This window comes from Temnothorax nylanderi, unplaced genomic scaffold (assembly GCF_030848795.1).
Source record: "Temnothorax nylanderi isolate EJ_2023f unplaced genomic scaffold, tnyl_v1.0 TNYL_tig0199_pilon, whole genome shotgun sequence".
NCBI lineage: Eukaryota > Metazoa > Arthropoda > Insecta > Hymenoptera > Formicidae > Temnothorax > Temnothorax nylanderi.
Genome location: NW_027249261.1, coordinates 92080 through 116870, shown reverse-complemented (window position 1 = coordinate 116870; position 24791 = coordinate 92080). Strand labels below are relative to the sequence as shown.

General features: G+C 33.2%; 2 protein-coding genes, 1 long non-coding RNA gene and 1 other non-coding gene across 6 annotated transcripts; 3 read left to right on the top strand and 1 right to left on the bottom strand.

Annotated features, from left to right (window-relative positions):
* The first annotated feature begins 989 nt into the window (after positions 1 to 989).
* Positions 990 to 8984, top strand: LOC139778868 (uncharacterized). 3 transcript variants are annotated; one of them, XM_071716997.1, is made up of 13 exons: positions 990 to 1172; positions 1821 to 2020; positions 2139 to 2577; positions 2659 to 2786; positions 2871 to 2986; positions 3479 to 3615; positions 3710 to 3840; positions 3966 to 4095; positions 4177 to 4414; positions 4492 to 4656; positions 4743 to 4934; positions 5031 to 5113; positions 5186 to 8984. In XM_071716997.1, the coding sequence occupies exons 1-13, from the start codon at positions 1129 to 1131 to the stop codon at positions 5313 to 5315; spliced, it is 2133 nt and encodes a 710-aa protein (XP_071573098.1). In that variant the 5' UTR covers positions 990 to 1128; the 3' UTR covers positions 5316 to 8984. The 3 variants fall into 3 exon arrangements, with proteins under 3 accessions (XP_071573098.1, XP_071573099.1, XP_071573100.1); XM_071716998.1 differs by having other exon boundaries at positions 991 to 1172; positions 1821 to 2014; XM_071716999.1 differs by having other exon boundaries at positions 991 to 1302.
* On the bottom strand, positions 7060 to 10422 carry LOC139778869 (uncharacterized). Its single transcript, XR_011719711.1, has 2 exons — positions 9869 to 10422; positions 7060 to 9327 (listed from the first exon to the last, which is right to left on the bottom strand). It is a non-coding gene; the product is annotated as an uncharacterized lncRNA (long non-coding RNA).
* Positions 10423 to 11794: 1372 nt separating this feature from the next.
* Positions 11795 to 22007, top strand: LOC139778846 (venom protease). The gene is made up of 7 exons (XM_071716951.1): positions 11795 to 11953; positions 14846 to 14931; positions 17521 to 17856; positions 18334 to 18636; positions 19147 to 19248; positions 19705 to 19856; positions 20372 to 22007. The coding sequence occupies exons 2-7, from the start codon at positions 14865 to 14867 to the stop codon at positions 20534 to 20536; spliced, it is 1125 nt and encodes a 374-aa protein (XP_071573052.1). The 5' UTR covers positions 11795 to 11953; positions 14846 to 14864; the 3' UTR covers positions 20537 to 22007.
* A 1766-nt stretch (positions 22008 to 23773) lies between these two features.
* LOC139778871 (small nucleolar RNA U3) lies at positions 23774 to 23988 on the top strand. Its single transcript, XR_011719712.1, has one exon. It is a non-coding gene; the product is annotated as a small nucleolar RNA U3 (small nucleolar RNA).
* Positions 23989 to 24791: the final 803 nt, after the last annotated feature.

Genomic DNA, 24791 nt, shown 5'->3' with positions numbered 1-24791 from the left:
TTGAATTTATCCATTAACGTTGTCCGTTACTCGATCTAACATATATTGGACATTTTATCGGTTTATTATGTTTTATAATATTATAATATTTTCCTATTTAATATTAATAGATGCTGAAGGATATTTATAGGCAATTAAATTTGCTACATGTCTGTTTAGACAAATCGCGTAATACATATAATAGAAAAATCAATTAATCGCTTATCTAGCACGAAGACTACTATTGCTGCGCAGTGCGCGGACTACTATATATTCTTTTCTAGTCTATATTTTATATTCTTTTCTTTCTTCTTTACTTCTATATTCCTTTTTTTTTTAGTTTTCTTCATTCTAATTGATAAAATTTCGATCTAATCTCAATCTATCTCATAATCCGTAGTGTGATACGGGGCAGAGAGAAAGAGAGTGGTCATGCCCCCGTTTTGGCTGTACCCGAGGGTCCGTTCCGTTTCACGCATATGCGCGCATTTATCTATAGCATACGTAACGTTTACTATAGAAAATGCGCGCATATGCGTGAAACGGAACGGACCCCGAATCTTGTCGGTATGTGCACGTTTTTGTGGTTCTCTTCCGTGCTGTGTCCACGATTTTTTGATTCGCTTTGGAAATAAAACCAAAAAATCGTGAATCTAACGGAAGAGAATCAAAAAATCGTGAACATAACATGAAAGAGAACCCCAAAATCGTTGACATCACCACAAAATAGTGGACACAGCACGGAAGAGAACCACAAAAACGTGCACGTACCGACAGGATTCGGGTACAGTCAAAACGCGGGCATGACCACTCTCATTTTTCTCTCTGTATACGGGGTTTAGGAACTGATGAGGGCTTAGGGTGGGCTAGGGAAGGCTAGGGATAGTAGGGATCAAGTGTCATTTTCACTATAACGAGAAGAAGAAGGGATGCCGGAAAGGTAGCGCGCTGTACGATCAGCGGGACTTCCGGGAGCGAACGTTAGTTGACAAGGGGGACGATTGATGGTACCGCCGTTGGCGCCGTTGCCGAATGTTCGTCGCTCGAGACTCTCTCGAGGGACGGTCTGTGCGCCAGTCTACACAAATTCTTTTCGATTTCATTATCATTATTACTGACATAAGAATTTAATTATATCCACGTTTTTACATGGATCGCAATTCAATCAAATTCGCAGTGCCCCGGTCACGTAGGTAATATCGGCGCGTGCACGAAGCATGATACGGGCGACGGCGGTATCGCGGAAAATAAATCTGATAAAAATGACGTGTTGAGAAGATACGCTTTATCGCTTGACGGGGAGCGTCGAAGGAATTGCCCAAGGTAAATGCACTTTCGGCGCGCTCCCAATTTATTCCGTCGCGCTATCGATCCGAGATTTTATCGCGTGAAAACGTTACGGCTTACGGCCGGAGATCCCGGAAGTACGCCGAAAAATCTCCCCGTCCCCGAGAGGCCGAGCCCGAGCCGTGTCCGTGCCAGTGTAGGACTTTTCTTCCCCCGTCCCCGTAATCCGATACGGTTCTCGGAAAGACGGAAAAGTCTCTCCGTGCATGACGCGCCGAAACACATCGCCGCGTGGAACGGAAAAGCTTGCCGACGTCGTGGCTGTCGCTCCGAAGTGCGGATTACGCGGCCGTTCTAGATTCGTACACCCGGGAGGAAATTTATTTTTATTGTCTCAAATTTTGCGCGTGCCGCCCCATTTCGGTGGCGGAGTAGTCAATTGTTGCGATTCCGCGAGTATCCTGGCTTTAATGTTATGCAACTGCATGCCCTCGGCTGATCCCCGGCTGGTCTTGCGCGCCCTAACATTTTTATTGTGTTGTGGCCTAACGTAGAGGTAGGATGGAGGAGAGCGGCACGAGCTCGGAGAATGTCTGGCACAAGGGCAAGCCTGAAGAGCAAAGCGGGCTGTTTCAAGGAGAGTCCGCGGCCGCGTCCGTAGAAGCCAACTCTACGTCGTTGGCCGATATATTTGACACGGCGTTCACGTCGACGGTTGATCCATCGCCGCAGCCTCGGTTTCCTTCAGGTACACGTGAGGAACTTGACAGGTCTTCCTCGTCGGTCTCTACGTAAAATATCTTTTTTACGTACAGACTTCTCGTTACGGTATGATGCAATATGAATCGAACGCACGTCTCTCTCGCTTCCAGGTAATGAAATGGAGTACGAGCATTTATTCGCGGAAAGTGATATCGAAGAGTCAGACGTGACAGCTATAGGTCCTTATGCAAATTCAGCTCATCCTACTGCTTCCGAGAACAATTTTGTTTATGGAAATTATTTAACGCAGCAAGATGCAACTGGCGACTCACAGGAGTATTGGCAATCTAATCTCTTGAATTGCAACATGTGCCAAAATAGACAAGAAAGAAACTCTAAAAAAGATCCTCCTACTCGACAATTGAATAATTCGTGCGATGACAGAGTGTGTGACAATTATAGAAGAAAAAGAATTTTGCACGATCGTGACTTGACGGTCAAGCATAAAACTAAAAAGAGCGACGAACAAAAATTATTGAGTGGTCAGCAGCCAGATAGTTTGAGTATAGCTGGACCGTCTAGATTGTCGGATCATCCTATTTCAAACAAGTATTTATTTGCGATCTATCAATGTTTATATAGATGTTTATTTATCGCGATATATTACGAATAAATTATATTACTTTGCAGTATAACGAGAGCGGCAGAAAACGCAGATGTTTTACAAAATTTAGGAAGTGATAATGCCAACGAGTCTAATAGTTTGTATCATTCAGTTATGTCAAATGTGATAACTCCTCAAGAAATGCATTCATCTCGTACGTAGCATTTAAAATACATTAAGACTTATATACGCATAAATTAGTGATTATTAATCTGTCAATCTGTTGTAACTTTAACAGAAAGTGATGACACACCATCGGCACCAGATCTGCAGCTAGATTGGTCCTCCAGTAGTGATAGTGACGATGAGGATGGCTCAGTTGAAGTACTTGGAACTGTCAACCATAATGCCAAGGTAAGTGAATATTTTTAAATGTAAAGAATAATACACGCTAAGAAAATTAATGTTAGTACATGATTAACTCGGTAGATTATATTTAATTTTTTTGGTGTGAAAAGTGATTAGAGTCTCTTCATATAATATTTGGTGTAAGAGAAATATAATTGTAGCTTTTGTTCATAAAGATTACTTCAATCAAAACAGAATATAGTTGGTGTTTTAATGTCTTGTCGCTATGGTTTATCAACCCTATCTTAAAGTATTAAAATATTTTATAAAAAGCCTTGTGTTGCAATCGTTTCATATCAGAAAGATTAATAATATACAAACAATACTGTAGTATGTCAGGTCTTTCTCCTGAGTATGAGCTTCTGAGATTATAACGAGAAGAGATCAGAAATGAAAAAAATATAAAAAAATAGCATAAAACAACTAAAACAGAAAATCTATTAATGTAGATACTGTGAAAACTTTATTTAAAAGAACGCATTTCCCATAATGTTATAGAATTCATTAGAAAATACAAATGAGGATAATCATACAGTCACCGTAGTTGACTTAACTGTAGAATCTGACGAAGAGCACACATCATCTGCGCCAACAAATCCTGTAGTTAATCCATGGTCAGCAGATTATAATCATAGGTGAGCACTACATTTTTAAATACACTGGTTTTTATCTAATTACGATTATTTTTTTATTTTTACAATGTTATACATGTCATAAAATCCTGTTTAGAAATAATACCCACTGTATGCATGGACCACCACCAGATTATTGGAATCATCTGCATAATATTTCTAACATGCATAGAGGCAGGTATCACAATCATAGATTGCCTGCTCAAACAGGTTATTCACCTATAGGAGGTATGACCTTATATTTGGAAATCTGTCTAGTGTTAAAGAATGGCATAATTAGAATATAAAGTTTGCCGTAATATATATTATAAAATAATAGGAATAAAATTAAACTTTCTCATTATTATAAACAGATGCAGCTACGGAAGTAGTACAAGTAAGACCACGGATGCATCCTATGCAAGAAAGATTATGGATGAATCAGCAACGCATGCAAGAAGCACATAGACGAAGACTTTACCACAGATCTTCGTCTCATCACACGTTAGTATTTCAATATACTTACATTATATTCCATTTTAAGCAAAAGTGCATCTTTATCTACAAATCAAACTTTGTCATTAGTGCGGGACCATGTAACGCTCACGTGCATTCATCGACGCAACATACTTGTGGAGAGGGAGAAAACAGTAGTCCCCCGAACACTCGATGCAATAATGGCACGGATAACGCAGCGTATACGGAAAATTATCTCCCACCTCCTATCTTACCGCCGCCGCAGCAACCTACTGTTTACAGTCATCCCGAGGCTCGGGGGCCATCTAGCTTCTATAGGGGACCATGCCCTGTGCTGCCTATAATCGTAATCTAAAGATCCATGCAAAATGTCTCGATATCATATTTTATATAATTTACATTTCGTATTGTATATATTTACAGGTAAATCCGTTGAATAATCAGCCAGTAGACTCGATGTCTCCGCTGATGTTACCATCGATACATCAACCGATACATCAACACGTGCATCATCATATGTATCATTATGATCCACATCAACGGCAACGCGGCATGCATCACGTTCACATTAGTTTCCATCCCCCTATGGTTCGTTTTCTATTATATATTGTCAAGTACATTACACGTAACTTTTTAAACATATTTTGTTTTATATTACTTTAACGCATATATAGCAAGGATCTGGAGCACACCAGATAGTGCCGTTTGCACCGGGTATGTCGGAATTTGTATTGCAAGGAACACGTCACATGTCTCGACTGGACAATTACATGCGCATTGTTGATTTGCGACGTATGGCTCATATAAGTTGTGGGGCTACACAAGAGTCCATTGAAAGCCACACATTCCCTCACAAATATAAACGGGTAAAGATTTAAATAAAACCTTTTAATATCAATACATTTACGTTACATAAGCAATCTGTTACATGATATTACAATACGTTACGTATCTATTTGTAGGTAAAAAAGGTAGAAAATGGGGAAGATGCTATTGAGAAATGTACAATATGTTTATCTGAATTTGAAGATTGTGAACGTGTCAGGTAAGAATTGTTTCAGCTTTTATATCTTAATAAAATATGAGTTATAGCATTTTTGTATTTTTTTTTGTCCAGGAGGCTTCCATGTATGCATTTATTTCATATTGACTGCGTTGATCGATGGTTATGCACCAATAAACGTTGTCCTATATGTCGAGTGGATATCGAAACATTTCTCCATAAGGAATTTACTACTTCGGCATAGTTTAAGGTTTCCCATATCTGCCTCTTTTTGAAATGTAATCAGGTAACGTATATATGATATCAAATATTTCAAGATGGTCCATCCAGGAAAAAAATGCACTGGGTTACCACTACTATTACGAAATAATGATGTAAAAATGTTATGGATAATCAAAATAACGAAGCATCAGCTGAGTTCCTCAAGAAGACAAGAAGAGTTGTCATTGTTTCTTTTTACATCTACCATCTGTGGTTGATTTTATGTGTCTTGATAATGATAAATACTAAATTGATTTATCGAATATTAATGATTTATTCATATTTAATTTTTGTCTTTTTATCTATAAATATAAAACAAAATCTGTACTATGAGAACATCCAATATTCTTTATATGATTTTATAAAGATATTGCATATTTTTTTTTATAGAATATGTAATATTTAAAAAATATATACACAGACATACAGAGAGCAACTCGATTTGATTCTATATCGATATAACTTTGGGTATACAAGATATATATGCATATAAATTATATAATTCAGTGTATTTCAACTTATGAGAGTGTATTGGAGTTTCTATTGTAAATATTTCATTGATTGTATGTAAATTTTTGTAATGCTTGTATTAAATTTGTGACCTTAACCAAATTCTAGTATTACATGTTATACTAGCGATAATTCAAAGAGTAGCTTCGTTCTAATTTTGTCCTGAATATTGATATATACATACAGGATACATATTAGGCCCTAATTTGAATCTGAACATTCATTCTCAACAGCATAGATCTGAATATTGGAAAGATATTAATTTGCATTTGTTGGAAGTTGCTATTGATTATTCTCCGTGTGAGAATATCGCTAGTGCGTTTTTCAAATTACTTTATATTATTATATCTATTAATATGTTACATTTCATTTTCTTTATAGACATTATTCTAATTAAATTCGAACGCAGCGTCAATTGAAATAATATTGAAAATGATATGGCAGTCTTGTATTCAATTATGAATTTGTACTGAATTTCTTCGATTACTATTACCGATGCTAAGCCAAAGACTTAGCTTAAGTTATAAGCGTAAACGAATATCCGATCTATAGGATGATTAAGCAATTTTTAATTAAAGATAATCACCATTGCACCTATGAAAACTACGAAAAAAAAGTCACTGTATCGTCAGGCCTTATATATATTGTCACTCTTGTATATATATATGTTCTGTTACATAATAGAATCAAAATAATACTACTGTTCTATAATTATAACAATCCGTGGTAAAGGCTGCTTTTACCACATTAGTACCTTCACACACACACACACACACACACACACACACACACACACACACACACACACACACACACACACACACACACAGTATTCAAGTAAATACTGTGGCGTGAATAATTTTATTTTGTTAATGTGCGATAAAAAATATATAATATATAATATATAATAGGTAATACGTAAAAATATACATATAATATCATACTTACAGAATTAATCGTTGCTGGTTTGATATAAAAGAAATGAATTGACAAGAGGGAAATATTATATATTATTATCAAAAATTTTCGTCAAGTCTAAGTTTGGTGAAGAATCTACATTTTTCTGCTAGATTATGAATTTTATCGTCTGAACATATAACGATCTCGTATAATTATTTCATTATTGATGAACGATTGTTATCGCGGAAACATTTTTATACACTGCCATATACCAATACTATCTATCAAGATTCAGTTATTAAGGGACACGGGGTATATCTCTTTAACGACCGTTTTATTTTATACGACAAATTTTAACGGTTGTTTAATCGAGTACATTAGTAAGTTTTAAATATTGAATTCATATTTCGAGGGTGATATGTAATACGTCCTGTTTCAAGGATCGTGAAAACAAAAGAAAAGATATATTTGCCATATACAATCAAGTAGTTAGACATAATTCGTCTCGACGACTTCTTATTTTGCGAAATAAGAGCAAGTGGATATATACATGTATGTACCTCTATATTAATTATAACTACAATACTACATATATATATACATATATATATATATTTATATTTATGTATGTATGTATGTATGTATGTATTGGAAAACTTAAAATAATAATTTTATATACTTTCGTATAAATAATAGAAATTTATACTGTATATATAATAAAATAGGAATGATAATGCAAAATATTGACTTACTGTTGCAACGCTAGAGTAAACGTTATACAAAATACACGACCCTTAAAAAAATTATTACCTTGTTTAATTAAAACCATGAAAAATCACTCGATCTTGCGTATGTTTATCGGTCGAAGACTCGTAACGTGAAATGTCCTTGAGTAACGCATATTTGTATTAATAGCGTGTGTATCAACATGCAGAATTGATCATCGTTCTTTTATTGCCGGTAAATTACCGCGTACGCGGAATTGCACGTTGGCGATTACAAATAGATGCGAGAAATCCATTAGTATTATTATGCGTCATATGGGTACCTACGATGATCGTACGACGACGTACGAGCAGCGTCACGAGGTCGCCTTCGAAGCGTAAAATCCAAGAAATGTGAAACAGATCTGAGTTGTCCGAACTGACATTGAGAAAGTAACGCCATGGGGCATTGGAAAAGTTCTCTTCTTCGTGGTAATCTGCTAGTTCAGTGGCGATGTGATTTTCTCTGATGACTCATGTCGAGCATCTGAGACGGGACTTTTTGTAGATATCCCTCCGATAAAGAGAATGCAGTTCTCCGCTATGCTTCTGTATAGCGATTCGTATATGTAGTTCGATTATCGTTATATAATATCTGTATAAAATGACTCACACGTGCAAATGTAAAACGGGAAAAATTTTTCTTAATGACAGGAAACAATGTCTTTCAAGAATGTTTTGCCCAAAATTCAATAGAAACTGTTAAATATTATAATATGTCCAGCCTTTGTGCAAATTGTGTGTGGCTAACATTCCGATGTATGCTTACGCAGTCTTACGCACCCAGGTAGTAAAGTGACGTCAAATGACATGTCTCGATGACGTCTCTAACATCAATAATACGTCATTAAGACGTGTTTAGACGTCATCTTGTTACCTGGGACAACATAATATAACAAATAATCTATTAATTGTAATCCTTAAACATTGTAATTAGTGTTATAGTGGATTATTATAACTTATATTAATTTTGATATTAACAATTCATATTGGATGGCCACATACGGAGTGTCTAATAACAAATATAACACCGCACGTGGGTAGACAGAGTGGATTAAACTGAATGGAAAAGTTCTCTTTTGCGAATTTCGCAATAACTGAGAAAATTAATTAATAAAGATCTACGAATAAGCGTGCATTCGCGTGATTTTGCTGAAGAAGGGAGCCGAGCGTCACAAGATAATTATTGTTGCTACGCGCGCGGTGAGACATCGGGAGGAGCGCGCTTCCAGCAACCGCGAACGCTGAAACTTTTATTGCTGAATCACGCGGATGCACGCTCATTCGCAGATCTTTATTAATTAATTTGTTATTAATTATTGCGAAAATCACAAAGTGGTAGATGACTTTCTACTCAGTTTTTTAAATCTGTTCTACCTATCCACAAACGATGTTATACCTAATTATCAAACATCCTGAAATTAACATTGTAAATATGCGTTTAATTATGATTAAAATGAAATCTTGTTTGTCACATCCTTAAGATCATAACAACTGATTGTCCCTCGTCCGCCAAAACCGAATAGTCTAGAATCGATAGTCTAGAAAAGTTTAGAAACTCATCAGGCTTTAAAAGAGCGGACGTCCGCGCTCGCGATAGCGATCGCTTGTGATGATTAGCACTGATCGGATCAGAAATTTATATCTACAGGTATTTCCTCAGCACTTCAGACTTCGTCGCTCGCCGCAATTATCGTTACATATGCATTGTTTTGCATGCTGCAAGACGAGTAACCTAGCATAATCAGATGGTCAATTTCGACGCTGCGTACGTCGTGTCGCACTCTGTACACCGCGAAATTGCTCATTTCGCGCCGGAATCTGTAAATAGTATGTTAAATATTAAACAGGAGGAAGTTTTGTAGTCATTCGTAATTGTATTAAAGTGTAGATACTGCCCGGAAGGAATATTGCCCGGTTTCCTTTTTCTCCATGCGCGATCTGTATTTTACTATACATATATAGTGCACGCGAATATTTTAGAAAAATTTGAAGAAGAAAAGTTTGTAGAAATATTTATAACTTTTTATAATGTTTATATATGTAATATATAACTTTCCTGTTAGTGTGTAATTCATCTATAAAATAAAATTGCATTTATGTTCTTTTTATCTAAGTCGGAGATACTTCTATGTAAAGGTATTAAGATAAATTATTTATAAAGTAATAGAGATAGTGCTTAACGATAATTCTATTTTTGTCCAAACGCAGCAATATATATATCTGATAAGATATCTGAACTGTAATGTGCAGTTGCATATCTTTTCCAAATGTTTATTAACAATTTTCTTTACATTATTCGGTTTATTTTATTATTCTGTGTATTAATATTGTGGTACTCGTGTGGTACCCAATTTCCTACCCTGTGAACCATTCCTAGCGCATGTAGGCGTTTTCCAACGGTGGACCGATCAACACCCAATGCTTCAGATAATTCTTCAAGTGTCTGACATGGATCAATATCAAGCAATTCCTCAAGTTCCTCATTTTGGAACTTTTTTGGGGCACCTTCGCGTTCTTTGTCGTTGACATCGAAATTACCACTTTTGAAGCGTTGGAACCAATATCTGCAAGTTGGCTCCGATGGAGCATGGTCGCCGTAAACATCCACAAGCAAACGGCACGTTTCCGCAGCACTTTTCTTCAAAAAATAGTAGTGGAGAAGAACTTCCCGCAAATGCTGCTTTTTTGGAACAAATTCCGACATTTTCGATGCGATATGATACTTGTTGTTTACACTTCAAACAGAAGTCTTATACCATCTTATACTGCGTTACACAGCTGACATACACAGCTGTTAATCCATCTATCGAAAGATTAGAAAAGTATGCAAGCGATTCTATTAATGCCATCTATGGAAAACGATTAAAACTTATTCCCATACCCAATATATTATTAGCCAGTAGCTTATTTTAATACACATAGGCTTTCTACTGCCATTGCCTATCGATGGAAGCCCATTAATCAGCAACAAATATTTTATTATTATATTTTATCATTCTACTATTTATTTATTAGAATATATATGTACCGATTTCCTCACCTTTTTCGGAAAACACGAATATTAGATTATCGAAAAGTGAATGAATACTTTTCTATAATCACGACGCATATCAAAACATATGTCAAATCAATTGCTTATCAAAATATTTGTGATGCGAGATGTTTTTTGATCATTAATTTGATACGAAGTGAACACGCGTCTACAATTATCCTATACAAAAGATGTGAGATTGATCGCTCTTTTATTATCAATGTAATTATCGTGTATACGCGGAATCGCACGTCACGTGTCTTATCACGTAGACTAATATATTTAAATTCGATCTTTTCCAGTTTAATCACGTTTGTTCTACAAAAATTTGATTTTTCTAAATATTTAAGTGCCTAGCTTGTTTAAGATATGAATTACTCGTACATTCCGATGCGATGGAACTGCAATGGAAAATATGTTTAAATAGTTATGTCATACTTCTTCAAAACGTCGATAACGTAAGCAAAAAGAACTTCTGCAGGATTTCTTGCTGCAATTCTTTCCGTATTCTTTGATTAGTAAAACATATTTACAATTAGGAAACTGTGAGTTAAATTTACAAATACTGCGATGTAGCATAAAAGAATAATTAACATAATATTAAAACCAAGATCTCGTTAATAACATTTTTCTTGGAGCAATAGAGTCGAGACTTTATCAAGAAAAATTAATAAAAAAAGTCTAATAACTGAATAGTAAAGTCTAATAACTTGTAACTTGTAATTTCATTTAGACATTTCTTCGTAACAAAACTCGGATTCACATTTTCTTAAGATGAAATAAAATCCGATTTAAATCGATAGAATTTTCTTATCTACTTGAAGTAAGTAATTCTTATCTACTATCTACTTGAAGTAAATAATTCTTATCTATTATCGAAGTATACTCTGAATGTTTTAAAATTCGCAATTACGTACTAATGTTTAAAAACTATTAATATTCTCCTTTTCTTCTTCTCAAATACGCAAACGATACAAATTATGTATTAATAAAAATATAGTATTAAGATATTTATGGATACGGATGTATGAAGTGAAGGCTAACATGTTAATTCGATTATTTTATATTATAAGAACACGATGGACCACTTTCCTCGACCTATCTATCACCTGGCATGCAAATATATTTCAACAGTTTTTAGATAACTCGTATAATTATATTATATTTGCATGAGTAAATATGCGGAAGAATCTCTCGTCTCAACACGCAATTAAATGCCAGTCGAATGATTGCCTCCTCGTCCGTTATAAAGCGAATATGTCGGAGGGGAGCAATCCAGTAGTCCGTGTGCGGTGTTCATCGTTAGGACTCTCGTTGATCCACCGATCGTCGGTGTCCTCTCGAGTCTTCTTTTCCGTGCAAATAGATTCTCAGTCGTGTTTGAGCACGTAGCAGTAACACAATAACTACTTAGTGAGTAACAATAAAGTTGATTAATTTCCATCCTAAAGAGAAGTCGAGATCCGTTTCGATACATTTCAATACATAAAATTTTTCTAGAATTTGTCAGTAATTGGTAAATAAATAATAATGATTAATTTTTCGTAATTTCACAAGTGGCAACGAAAGAGACTGCCTTCATGTCTTTGTATTAGCGAGACATCTGAAGACATTACATCGGTTTCAACTTCTTTTAATTTCAATCATATAGTGCTATTATATGGATTATGTGCTGTGAGGAGTGTGCGCTAAAATATCCGCTAAAGATCGTGGTATATTCACGAAAGTTACTACGTATATGAAAAAGAAGCTAAGTTGGAATTACAAATAGCTCTTGATCGGTCTGTATGATAATCGCTACACTTGACTCGAACATATGTATAAGTTCCACTATATTGCTATAATAATTACATTTTTAATGCAGCTATCATGATTATCGATTCGTGTTCGTCATATCAATTATTTCGACATCTATCCTGTTAACATATGCTGTAGTAAAGATATAATTTCAACGAACATCTTTATTATCTTTAACATATGATAGAGAGCAAGAGATATAAATTCAGATACTGCTCTAGGATATAATATGTAATATTTACAGTTGACAATCAGACTCATACAACATTTATTCATTTGACTGGCGAAGTAAATGTTACTTATTTGGTTTATTCATTCATTTGACTTTAGATCTCTGATCCTCTAACTGCAAATTTGTTGACGATTTGTTGAGTTTGCTTTGGATTCTTCAGTAACAATTTAAAATATCAAAAATATAAAATTTGAAATATCTTTTGCATAGTAATGTCTATATGAATGTTTTAAATTTAAATATAATTTTTTAAGATCGTATAGTTTAAGTTTGAGTTATTAATTTGCTTTTCCACGGCACATTTCGAGAAGTCGAATGATTTATCAATTTTATAACCTTCGCATGTGCTACGCATATTTGATGACGTCCTTGTGACGTCATTTTTATTGAATTCAGAGCGATTTTATCAATACCAGGTACACGATCAAGATATAATTCGTGATTAACTTTGACCATGAGACAGGATTGCCGGGGAATCCTCATAGCAATGTTGTCACGCTAGGTTGCAAACGTATGTTATTATATATTATGATCATCTAGTATGATTAACTTGTATACACATCTATTCAATGTCATGATTACCCAAGCAGAACTCATTTTCACGCCAATTATAGTGGTGGGGCATTGAAATCTCCACACGTACTACGTTACAGTTCACTAAATGTCTTCGTAATTTTGTCTATGTCCTCCTTTATCTTTAACATCTTATTTTGGTTCACCTATTAACTCCTACACATATAAAATACAGGCGAAAGTTGCTTTCAATATTTTAATAATTATCGCAATAGTTTAATAGTTATCATAGTTATGTTTAATAAGCAATATTACAATGATAGCACGAATATATGTGATAGAAACATGCAGAGTACTTAAACAAAATATTTCTTATAGAAAATTTAAATACTCTTTCTTTGATAAAAGCCATTTTGTGAGATATAATATCAAGAAACAAATGAAAAGAAAGCTATTTTAGTAAATCAAGCTTAAAGAATGCAAAACAGCAAAATCTAAAATTAATATCAAATAAACTTTAATCAAAATTTTAAATTTGATTATTAAAAGTTTAACATAAAAATTTAAAATTATATATAGTATCTAATAACATTTTTGTAGGAAAAAAGCATTCTAGTTATTTTACTGTTTGCAATTTAACTGTGCAATTTAACTAAGCATGGAAAAAGCACGCGAAAATAAAATGCTATAGAATATTACCAAATTGATGTCTTGAAAGTTTCTCGTGTATTTGCTTCTCGATAGCTTGCTATTACATCTATGCTTAACATATTTGACAGTACGTTGCAAAATACCGTTAAATTGTAAAGTAAGTCTCTTTCTGGCACAAGAGTGTTAAAAAAAACAAATTACTACACTTCTAAAGGTTACCCTTTCATTCCGTACGATAACTGTTTCAACTTTCTTTTTACTTTACATGTTTTTTATTAAATTTAATTATAGAGCACATAAACCGTGGCTAGCTGCATACACATCTCGACTACATTTTTACAGTTGCATGATTGTCCACCATGTTAAGAGAGCTATTATTTATTAGTATCTATTTATTTAGCATTAATAGGAAGTAGTAGTAAGACATTAATTTTAGTAGATTGTAATAAACCTTAAGAGCACATTAAATCACAGAAACAATTATCAAAGACACAAATAAGGCTTACCTGAATGAATTATGAATCGCACGTTTTCGGTGTGTCATTTTACACATCGATAGGACACATATATCTATGTGGAGAACACATTTGTCATATTTCAAAATAAGATTTACGTATAAATAATTCAGCAACACTGCGTACAAAATATTCTTAGGTATTGTCATTGCAGATAAATGATTACAAAATTATACATGATAATAATGTGTTAAGCACTGCAAGGAAATACGAGGAAGTCTATTTAACTATCATATAAATTAAATGTAAATCCTGAATGATTCTTATGTCTACATAATATACTGGCGATGCCCGCGATTATACATCTTGTTGAGAAGGTGGTTTATATATATTTTCGTGTGGTAGGTCATATTATCTCCCGCGCTCATGTTAGTTAATTTAAAATTTGCGGAAGTAAAATTACATCACAATAGTCTAAAAGTCATCTAAAAGTCAAGTCTGAAACTTATCTGAAAGGTAGATTTTTTCTAGCGTTGGGCTGAATTTAGTGTAATATTTCGTGAGAATCTTATATTTGAATCTGATTTAGGATGGAAATAATTTATTTATAAGTATAAACAAATAAAATTGAATAACATTGTACATTTGTATTTTTAGGATACCTAAACAATTCATAATGTGGACTGTCGTATTAGTATTCATCGGTTTGCTGTGTGCATTAATACCGTCGACGCATTCTCAAGGTATGCTTTTTATCATCTTTTCGAACTTACGGATTCCATTATCTACAATCTCGTCAGAAGCTTCGTTTAGGTTTTTCTCGTAGAGGATGTCCAAATGTCAAAATGTCATCGGAAAAATGCGTTTAGGCTTTATAGATATATACACTTTTTACAAGTATATTTATCTCTTTGCAGTATTAATTCTTATGTTTAAAAAATTTGTAACATTACAAAGTAGGCATTACGGTAAAACAATTAAGGTAATAAACTTAGGTAATAAACTAAAGGTAATTTTTCCATGTCGACACTTGCATAGTACTGATATTATTATTACGTAATAATACCTGTATTGTTATAGAATATATTTTCGATCATGCTAAATCAATTTATTACGTAATGAACTTTTTATATTATCTTCCCGTTACATAAACTACTGGGAAATTATAGTATTGACGTAAAACCGTCCGAAGGCCGTAAATACGGCCAAGGCCAGATCCTTCAAATCGAGAGAACGAGAGTTTCAAGTATGTAGTCTGGCCATTGGTGAAGGTCAGCTATTACGACATTTTATGTCTTCTTCTTGGCGATCTGATGCTTCTGAGAAAATATGTCACCATAAGTTAAGGGAATTAGAATTACGATCGATCTATATGCAATCGTAGTTAGCGTGACGTAAATTGATGCGCACTTTAAGGTAAACGCTAAAAATTTTCATAAACAATTATTTGTATCGTACATTAGAAAGAACAGAACAAGTCGCATTATTAGAAGCTACTTCTTTTTGTTTAAATTAGAAATTTTAATTAAAAACGGAAGATGAAAATAGTTTGTATATTAAATAGTCATTAATATAGAAAAATTAATAAGTAATTATAAAAATCGTCGCAACTCTCTCTTCTAATATCAAGATTAATTAAATATTCTAACCGCATGTATTGTAGTATAATTGAATCAGCAAAGAATGTGCGGATGTGGTCGCGATTTTAGAATCGCTGTTCACAGAACAATTATTATGAATAAAACATTGTTACGATTTACTGGGAAGAACTGCTCCGTTTCATACGCTAATAATCATACATTTAATTGCCTCAAAATGCGTTTGATATAAAAAGATTATATAAATTCTATAATAAATATTTTGCAAATCCAATAAGTTTTCTACGACATAAAAGATCTAAAATCTCAACAACAAATGATAATATATCAATAAAAATGTCTGCTAATATATTTACACAAATAGTTAAAAATCAATATCTTTATATATAGAAAATCCGAGAAAAAAATCTTATAAACGACATTACATCTTTGCTATAAGAAGTATAAATTATAATCTTTTCTTTCTCTCTCTTTTCTGTTGCATAAATATCTGACAAACTTTGTCAGCAAACATATCTATTTAGCATTGACTGCCACGCGCTTGTCTTGTAAACGCATTCCATTGTACACAAGGTAAATCAGTACCGGATGCTTTAAACTCGTCACCGATAAGTCATTGAATTTTAAGATGTGTTTGTGGCAAATATTACCTTTTCGTAAAACGTCATATTGCAGGTAGCATTTTAATAATTGGAAATCGTAGTGCGCGAGTGTTTAACGCGTAATATATTGCGCAGTATGATTAATTTATTATAAATAATTGCATGCGCTATTTCATTACGATACGGCCGTATAATAATTTTTATTGACACAAATTTTACAGTATAATTACCATATTGAGATCTTTAGAGAAGATAAATTCGCTTTTCAGAAATGTACAGAAGGCAAACAATTATCGAAATATTTAACAGAAATAATTAGAACAAACTTTTTTTGTACATTGTTCTATGTTTTGTAGAAGTTTAATTCTATCTCGAATACTTGCTAACTCCGCCTCTAAATACATTAAAAAATTGGTCATTCTATAATAATAATAATACTTATTAGTAATTAAATAAAGCGCTTACTAGAGCTTATTATTCTAAATATAATAATTCATATAATTCTGATATAATAACTGCAAAAGTTTACCAAAAACGCGTGTATTATTGGTGGAAAACAGGTATTTATGAACTTTGATAATGCAGAAACAAATAATGAAAGTGCATGCAGGAATCATTAAATTTATATTCTTTAAATTATTGCAATATCCGATCAAATGGATTTTTCTGCAGAAAATTGATCCAGTTTCAATCGATCTCTAATCAAACTATGACTATTGAATCATCGGCCTCTTAAAAGATAACATTTCAGTCAAGTATTTCACCTGAAATACTTGACTAATAAGACCTAAGAGTACCGAGACAATAAAAAATCAAACGTTTAATTTTATTTGACGATAAACGCGATTGACTGATAATGAACATAATTACCGTCGATGCTCCTAGAAATGTTTGTATTTTAAATATTTTTAAACAACCGGCTTTTATCGACGATATAAGAAGTCGTTTTTGGAAGGCATATAAATTCTTAAGCTCACGATTATGATTTTTTTATTACAAGCAAAGATTCTTGAAGCTACACCAACGTGTACCTCAAAAAGGAAAAGAGAACAAAAATAATTTTGACATATCTCAAAGATGTGCTTGCGTTATCATTTGTGTATATCTTTTAAATTTGAATTTTGGTATATAGGTACATGCCGAAATCCGCAGGGACAACCCGGCACGTGCATCAGTATCAGATCGTGTACGTTGTTACTCAATCTCCTGAAATCAAACCCGTACGACCCGCAAGTAGGCAATTTTCTCCGTTCTTCCGTTTGCGGCTACGGTCCAGGTAATGATCCTTGGGTTTGCTGTCCGTCCGGCATTGACGGCGGAAATACAGGCGGGACGGACAACGACTTGGAAGGTGATCGGGACCGTAAAGAAGTTACGAACACCGCATATGGTCCTTTGTATCCACCTAACTGCGGATACAGTAATGCAACGATACGCAGAATCGTTGGTGGCCAGCCAGCCTTGTTAGGTATACAAATGATTTTTTAAGAAATGTCAGTGTCTCAATTACACTCATTTCTCGATCGCTTGTCAAATAACAGTCTCAAAATTCTAATTAACTTTTCGAGATAAATTTATTTCAATTTATTGCAGAAAATGGAAAGTCTGTTTTCTTGTTTTTCAACAATTCAACAACATTCAAATATATTTTGCAGGAGTTTTTTTTTCTCCGTTGAACCGTCTTTTTACATTATGAACGATTGGAAGTAAAAGTCTTCTTCAGTAAACTAATATCGAGAAATTTAAATGATTTACTCTACATATTCCGTTTTAATTAGATTTTGATAGATAATAAAAAATCTTAAAGTTCAATATTATAATAATTAAAATATCAGTAATCTATTTATTTATTTATGGAAAATTATTAAGGTGGCTTAGATCATTATTGTTCCAGCACTTGATTACCGCTGCAGTTGTCGATAGTAATAGTCGATTAATCTTGCAGGTGCTTGGCCTTGGATCACCGCTCTCGGATACGTAAACTCGAGAAATCCAAATGTTCCGAAATGGCTTTGCGGCGGCGCTTTGATTTCTAGTCGACACGTGCTTACCGCCGCACATTGCGTTCACGGACGATCGGATTTGTACAAAGTCCGCGTCGGCGACTTGGATCTCAACAGTGATAACGATGGGGCGTACCCCTTTGAGGACTTCATCGAAAGGAAGACAGTGCATCCCGGGTACAATCCCAGGACCTATACAAACGATGTGGCGGTTCTGAAAACGACCCAAGAAGTACCCTTTACGCGTAAGCTTCTTTATATTATATAGATATACAATTGCCCTTTAAAGGAATAAAAATTGCAATATAAGATTTATTAATTCACGAAATTTGATTGAAGTAGGAAGTGAAAAATAAATACAATTTTATTGAGATTTCTTAAGAATCGATTATTAATTTTTTATCTGCTCTCTCGTGCGCGCAGTGCGCTATCCATTTCTTTTAATTTTATGCGAATCTTAGCTAATGAATGTATATTATCATTTTACATCAAGAATGCAGAAATAAAAGTCGTGTAAATATTATTTTTCTTCTTTTCATTTTTAAATGAGGATGATATATGATATAAACTCTTAGAGCTTATAGTCATATCTTTTCTATAAACGTATAAATGGATATTAGATTTATGAAGTCGATTTTCAAAATTAGCTGATGTGTCGATACCTATAATTTTCAAAATTAGATATTGCTTTAGGATATCAGTTTTTTTTTTCTCATCGCGCAATATGATAGATTGGTATGCTTCGTAACTTTCAGCAACGCTTCATCCTATTTGTCTTCCGGTGGACGATTTTATGAGGAATAGACAGTTTGAGAGAACGTATCCTTTCGTCGTTGGATGGGGATCTGTGTATTTCCGTAAGTAATATGTGGGATAAATTGAATATTTCCTATAATTTTACAATTAGGGTACAATTTTTTACATATAACTATATATAAAATATATCTATATATGTTATTCTTTTTCTTGTATAATCTCTGTTCGTATACACAGGAAAAATAATAAAAAGAATAATTGACAAATAATTAGAAAAATAACTTTTGCATTGTTTTTGCTACATAAAGTAAAATTATACAATATTCTATATAATTTTATTTTATATACGATTATTATTTATATATGATTATACACGGACAATTTTTTCTCGTTTTCTCAAACTTTACTTTTTTGTACAAAGAAACAATGCAAAAATTTAATTATTTTTTATTCCTTTTTTAATTATTTTTCTTAGCTAATCTGATAATAAATATACAATAATCTTTTTTACTTTAAAACATCCTAAGGTTTGCTATATTGCTACTTTTGTTTTTTAGATGGACCAGCAAGCAGTCGACTTTTGCAAACACAAATTCCTGTACGTACGCAAGAAGAATGCAAAAGTGCCTTCCAGAATTTTCCGACAACAGTGATTGACGATCGCGTTTTATGCGCCGGATTTGCTCAAGGTGGAAAAGACGCCTGTCAGGTGAGAGAAAGAGAATAGCAAAGTTATAATAGAAAATTAATAAGAGATTGATTCTCTCTCTCTCTCTCTCTCTCTCCCCCTTCCCTTCCTCCCTCCCTCCCTTTCCCTTTCCCACTCCTTTAATTGGTTTAACAAACAAAACAAATCAACTAAGAAATCTTAATTTTCAATTTAAACCATTTTTTAATCAAATTTTGCTTTCCTGTAAACCATCACTATTATTTCAATATTATTTTATAACTATCACTATTACTTCAATATTATTTTTATTATAAAATTCTAAATTTGTACATTTCTGTCAACTTCCAAATCTTTGTTGTGCATGTTTTCATGATCTATTTATTTAAAATGTTAATAACATATAATGAGAAACGAACTCGTATTATAAATACAATACAGCGATACAGTAATTTCCAAAACTAAAATTCTTGAAAAAAAAGAGTAATCTTTAATCATTTATTAGATATAAGTATATGTTAAATTAATATTTACTTATGATGCGAAATGATTTTCAGGGTGACAGTGGTGGACCGTTGATGGCTTCCAATCCTCAAGATACAAAAACGAATTACATTATTGGAATAGTATCATATGGGTTCAAGTGCGCTGAACCCGGTTTCCCAGGCGTATATTCGAAAGTTACGGCTTTCCTAGATTTCATCACGAGTCAATTGGTGTAGATAGCTTTCTCATAAAGAAATTGAAGCTTTTTGCTAATTTTTTATAAATTATGGAAACTGCATATCTCTATTGCGATATGAACAATCTCCTTTTGTACTAAAAACAGAATAAACTAACTTATAATAATCATTATTCGCACGAGATATAAAATACAATCTAGCTTTAGAGAAATTCGCCAAATTGACCGAGCAAAATGTTTTCATCGAACAAGTGCTTGTGTTTTCCTTTAAACTGATTGTTGCGTCATTTAATCTACACGAGAGAAGGCGTCTTCCGTGAATATAAAATCAATAAAAATTCGATTGATCTAATCGACTAGATTGACAATAAAAATAATTAGTTTAATCGATTGGGTATAACCCGAGGTATAATCCATAATGGACTACTCCGTATATTCAAATGAATGGATAATTAAGTAAAGACTCTTGAAATTAACAAGTAACAAGGAAAAAGGTTTGAGAGTTAAATACAGTAAGTTATACGTAAGTTAACGTTATGCAACATTTAATTAACAATACAAAGTTATAAATTCTACGTTTCGGCTCTACTTTGAGCCACCTTCAACGAAGCGTTGACAGATAATTAAATAATCTCACGCTCTCCGACGAGCATTAAGTGATTGAATGGTTAAAGATAGTGTAATTTTCACGAGAAAATACTAGCAAAATTTTACTAATATTCGTAGTCTTCAAATGACGTAATGAGACGATCTCACGTTCTCTGGACTGGTTTTGGCAAGTTGATTTTATTTCTCTTTCATTTCTGGACCGATTATTTTGCAGACTATGAATATCAAAAGCATACACGTTAATAACTGCGTTTGACTGCCAAAAGCCCACTTTTTCCTCGTTACTTATTAATTTTTCCGTATATGTAAAAGTACATCACAACATATATCACAACATAAATTCATTGATTCATGATTCACGTTCTTTGAATTTGTTTAAAAATCGCTTTACTGGTAAATCGGTTGGTAAGCAACGAATGCGAATCAGAGAAGAGCCTGAAAAAGCCTAAGTGAGCACTCTCGGGCTTCTCTCTGTTGCGAACTTCGCAAATCTGTCCATTTATCTCATACGAATAGCGAACTGCGAATCACGAATTATAAATCGCGTAAGCTTAAGAGTATAGGAGAGCTATCGCGATGTACTCTTATGTAAAGTATAAGAGAGACAGAGAGAGAGAGAAAGAGAAAAAGAGAATGCGGATTTCCTCTCCCCGTGGACTCCTCGAAATGCCAGAATTAAAACCCGCTTTTATTTGCTATTATAATAGAACGTTGTTTTTTAGAGTTTAATATAAATGAATTACACTCAGAAAATTCTACTTAATTCTAAGGATTATAAGTTATAAGTTTTATATTTATATTATATAAATTGCAAGACAAGATGAGCACGAAATGCGATACAATAGGCGATCGTTATGGAAAATTTTGTGAGCAAAACGAATAAATATTTGGGGAACAAGTAAGAGAGAATGTTTTATAATTTTCAAGTATCTCGGCGGCGACGGTTTATCGTATTTTATGGTATACGCGCGATCACCGCGCTGCGAGAACGATCGCGAATAAATTTTTACTAACGATACAATTTAACGTAAAGTTTCGGTAAAGTAAAGAAATATAAAAGAGCACACGTACAAATAAATTTGAAACATTTACGTGACGAACTACGTGAACGAGCGAATTACGTATGTGCCTGCTCTTTAACGAAAAACGGAATTGTAATCGTGGACGCATATATTTGAGCTTGCTTGTTCGCACTCTCGACGTTCATACGCGTTTCGAAGCAAGCTCGCTCCCTCGTTCGCGATTGTTCTCTTCAATCACTCAAATTATTATTAATTACCGCACTTAACGAGAGGTTCAAGCTATTCATTGAAGCATCTTCCCGCGCGATTCACTCATTCGAAGTAGAAATCGAAACGGAGCTGAGGCAAGAGACACGAATTCCGAGGTTATCGTTTCACTGCGACACGCGGGACAACGGTTCTATTAAGATTTGGATGTACCGCGCTTCGAAACATTTATTTCTCGTGTAAAATTTACTCACCGATCACGGAGCACTGCAGGAAACCCGCCAAATCACAGAAATTTTGTTACGTAGATCAATTCTTATACTTACAATCGAAGTAATAAATATATTAGAAACACAAGAGAAACAAAAAGTATGACAAAGTAATGATTTTTAAAATATAAAATTTTTATCTTTTATTAAAGAAATATTTTTATGATATTTTTTTTTATGAAAGAGATAAAAATAAGTAAGCTATTTTGTTAGATGTTATAAAAATATATATACAATATATATATATATATATATATATATATATATATATATATCTGTAGATAAGGAAAAATTATGAATTAGTTAGGATGTGTGTTATTTATACCCCTTTATTCCTTCCCATATTATATTTATCCAAGATTAAATATTACATAAATCGATGCAAGGAAACAATATCGTATGTAGATATATTTAGAATTTTAATATTTTATGCATATAAATACAAGCATGAATAAAAAGGGTAAGACATATTTTGGTCTTATTATGCAATTTATTTTATAGAAAACGTGATTAATTACTCAAATTTATTTTAACAAAGCATCGATTTTACCTTAATTTTTTGTAGCCTGTCCATCTATTTTTGATTGAAAATTTGACTTTATGCTAGTCAAGTGATATATGACGTGAGATCTTTATTCTGCCGAGAAACGCTGATACTTTTTAAATTATTTTAGAATTTATCATATAGTACAATTATATATTCAATTTTACAGTAGAATATATGAATATGTTATATCAAAAATAATTTTAGTAGAAAATGTAAAATATAAGGAGATATATTTATATCGATATGTAAGTTTATAAAGATTTGCATATTATTTAATTATAAAACTCAATTATTGATTAATTATTAATAATATCCAATTATAATATCAATTGTGCGGGAAGTTTCTTTTTTTTTTTGGATCTCACGTCATTTATTCTGTATATCTTACTTGATATATTTTCAAGATGCAATACGTAACAATACGTTTCTAACATGATGTCTGCACCTTAGAGTTATCTTCACTTCAGAACTGTAGAAAAATAGTCAGCCTTGAATTCTACTTATGTGAACGGACGGGTTAGTTGTCAATTTCGTTGGTAGAGGGCTATGATGACTAAATGTTACTCGTGTTTAAAATACCGTCATCGACAGTATATATATGGGCATGATGGCATACGAAACTTAAGATCATACTTCACAGGATCAGTTCTGTAGGAGTTGATCTCATTCTCCCTCCCTAACATGGGAGTTGATGTAACCATGATGAGGAGTGACAGCCCTCTTCTCTGAGCGTGAGAACGACACGAGCTCCCGACTTGTTCGAGAGCTCTGTCATCGATGATCGTTCTTTCTCTGTACTTAGTGCAGAGAGGTTGGGAAGTAGGGCTTTCTGAGTGGTTTATATAAAAAAAAATTAAATTGTAAATCAAAATGATATAATCATCTGAAAACTGAGACTATTGTACGTTTCACGTGTGCAGAGTGAGTTTGCAACCGATTGCTCGATAAATTATCATCGACCGGTTCATGCTTAACGTTGTTCAATCTTATCTACAAATTTCGGTTCTTTTTTTGCATAATATAAAAAAAACCAAATCCCTATAGCTGAAGCTTTCAAGGTTTGTCTGCAGATAAGTAAAATTTATTGCACAGAAAAATGTAAAATACATTTTTGGCTTAAAGATTAAGGACGCTTTCTGAAAAAAGTTTAAAAGTTGTAAAATCCTCATGAATGATTTGGACCAATTAAAATCCTGGTTAACTTAACCGATGATTAATTCAATCCACAGAATTCAGTGTTCAAAGCCAAATTTATAACTAATATAATTCTAATTAATATAATTCACTATAATCTAATCTCTTTTCATATATTAAACAAGAAAAAATTAACAATTTTATCCAGGTATGTGTTAATGAGATGGTATAAACATTAGTCAATAAACATTTATAGTTTATTGACTAATGCCGATAAGTTACCGAAAGTTGTGATCGAAGAAGCCCCTATATATCGTTATTGTTACAAGCAAGTGATGCCCTCTACGAAAAATGAGAGGATGTATCTTCGATAAATGTAGTACTGCATGTAGATAAAACAACTGTACAATACTTATCGATGTTATAAAATTCTTTGAGTCACGATTGTTGATCAATTCAATTTTTAAAATTGAACAAATGAAACTATAAGAATAATGAAGCTAGCGA